Source organism: Pygoscelis adeliae, unplaced genomic scaffold (assembly GCF_000699105.1).
Source record: "Pygoscelis adeliae isolate BGI_AS28 unplaced genomic scaffold, ASM69910v1 Scaffold48, whole genome shotgun sequence".
Classification (NCBI taxonomy): domain Eukaryota; kingdom Metazoa; phylum Chordata; class Aves; order Sphenisciformes; family Spheniscidae; genus Pygoscelis; species Pygoscelis adeliae.
Window position 1 is genome coordinate 1,276,239 of NW_008825618.1, and position 2,105 is coordinate 1,278,343.

At 42.7% G+C, this 2,105-nt stretch overlaps 1 protein-coding gene across 1 annotated transcript in view; it reads left to right on the plus strand.

The window, feature by feature from the left end:
* Positions 1 to 643: 643 nt before the first annotated feature.
* Positions 644 to 2,105, plus strand: part of UBAC2 (UBA domain containing 2) — a 141,637-nt gene continuing 140,175 nt past the window's right edge. Inside the window, exon 1 of the mRNA XM_009333363.1 lies at positions 644 to 650. Coding sequence (XP_009331638.1) covers positions 644 to 650 — 7 coding nt within the window. The remainder of the gene's footprint in view (positions 651 to 2,105) is intronic.

Genomic DNA, 2,105 nt, shown 5'->3' on the forward strand with positions numbered 1-2,105 from the left:
AGCCCAGTTCAAAAAATCCTGGGTGGGGTGCTCCATCAAAGAGCTTTGAGAGGCAGCTTAGGAAAGAAAATGGGTCTTCTTTTCTTTAAAGCCACACAGACAGATAGACCATTCCACAACTACTGTAATACTGGTAAGAATCCTATGTTCACCAGGTCAGCCCAAGAGATTTTTCAGATAATAAAGCCCAGAAACTCCAACAGTTAAGAAACAGGTTGACCTGTCAAATTTATAGAAGTAACTATTTTTTAGAAGTCTTTTATAGAAAAAAAAAAAATTATCCCACCTAAACTTCTTTTAAAAGAAAAAAAAAGTGCAATTTCATTCCAAACATCGCAATGCTTAACAACAAGAGTTACAGTACATTCAAAGGAGGAAGAAACGGTAAAAAGGTGAAGGTAAACCTGCAATCACTAGCCTTTTATTTCATGATTTAAACAGCGTGTGAGCAAGAACATCGGAGTTCAGTGATAAAATGAACAGCATTTATGATAGTAGAAAGACATAGCAGCAGGGGCAAAATATGGCTGAAACAGGAAGGTGAACCTCGGCACAAGACTGTACGGGAGAGAGATGGGGGCTTCGCTCCACGCATCAAGCTAACAGAAAAGGATCACAAGCCTGACATGAATGTTAAGCCGCCATGAACGGTAAGTCACTATTTCTTCTTTCTAAAATAATGATAGAAGACCTTATCCAGAATAATACTGAGCCAGTACACCACTTCACACCATCACTTCTTTCACCTCCCTAAAATTCTGCAGAATATGCCCTTGTAGCAAAAATACCTGGAATATTAGTGAATACTATCCTATTATGTATTTGGTCAACCTGAATGAATTAAAGAGTCGGATAAATATTTTCCAACTCAACTCAATGACACTAGTCATAAGTGAACTAAGGAAAAAAACTTCTAGAGGGGAAGGGGGGGAGGCAGGGTTGCCAATTACTGCAAAAGAAACATTTATTTGTGTCATGAAAATACCTAAATCCCTTTCATGCTCCCTCAATATGAAAAATATTTAAAACATATATATATAGATATCTTCTTCTTCTACTCTTCCCAGGAAAGACCTGATCCCTGGAGAAGTGTTAACATATATTGGATGTTCATCACATGTATATGTGCTAGTGTCTTGTGGAAAGCTGTCAGTATTCAGGTGGACCCTGAACTATGCATATTAGGTCTTCTATTATATATTCCGTGACCCACAGTTAAATAGAGAGTAATTTAATTTTAGAGCCATCATTTTATCAAGGAAAGGTATTTGTCTTTGAATTACAGCTACAGCATTTGTTACTCTCACAACACATAGCTATGACCAGACAAACAGGGTTCTGACAGGCAGTTTAAAAAAGTTAGACAAGACCATACTTAGCATTAGCAAGAGTGAAAACCAAATGACAGATCAGCTTCCAGTATCGGGAACCCCAGCACCAAAAACTCTCTACTTACGCAGGGTTAAGTGCTTACTAAAACATTCCCCTCGGAGATAACCACATGGAAAACGAATGCATGCCATGAACAAGAGCCCCAAGAGAGAAGCTCTGAAAAATCTTGCTGAGGCTGTTTAAGATGTCGTTGTCACCTGGGTACAGCCAGGCCAAAAAAACGTACCTCTCTCTCCCTCTCTCGGTCCCAGATGCCTCAGTTCACTATCTAACACCTCCACACAAATCTACTTTCAGCAGTTTAAATTAAACTAATGCGCCCAATTGCGAACTGGCAAGAACCACCACCACATGCGCGCACAGCACAGACAGTAGGGACAAACAACGTATTAAAAGATTCCTGCTAGACGTGCCAGCGCTCATCTTCCATTCCGTACAACAGACACGACAGAAAACGTGTTCCCGTTGTAAAGCGCCCAGGCAGCAGCAAGACGGAAAACCACTTTTGCACCACTATTTTCACGCGCACGAAAGCGCTTCAGTCAAACGAGGCCACGCGCCAGCTGCACCCCCTCTACAGGTGGAGGAGAAAGGAGGCAGGCGGGCCCCTCCAGCTAGCCTAAGGCAGGTTACGGCGAGGAAGGTGCCGCCGCTTCCCGGAGAGCTCCGCTTGCCCCGGCCGCCCCGCACCGCCTCACGCCGAGGAGAAGTTC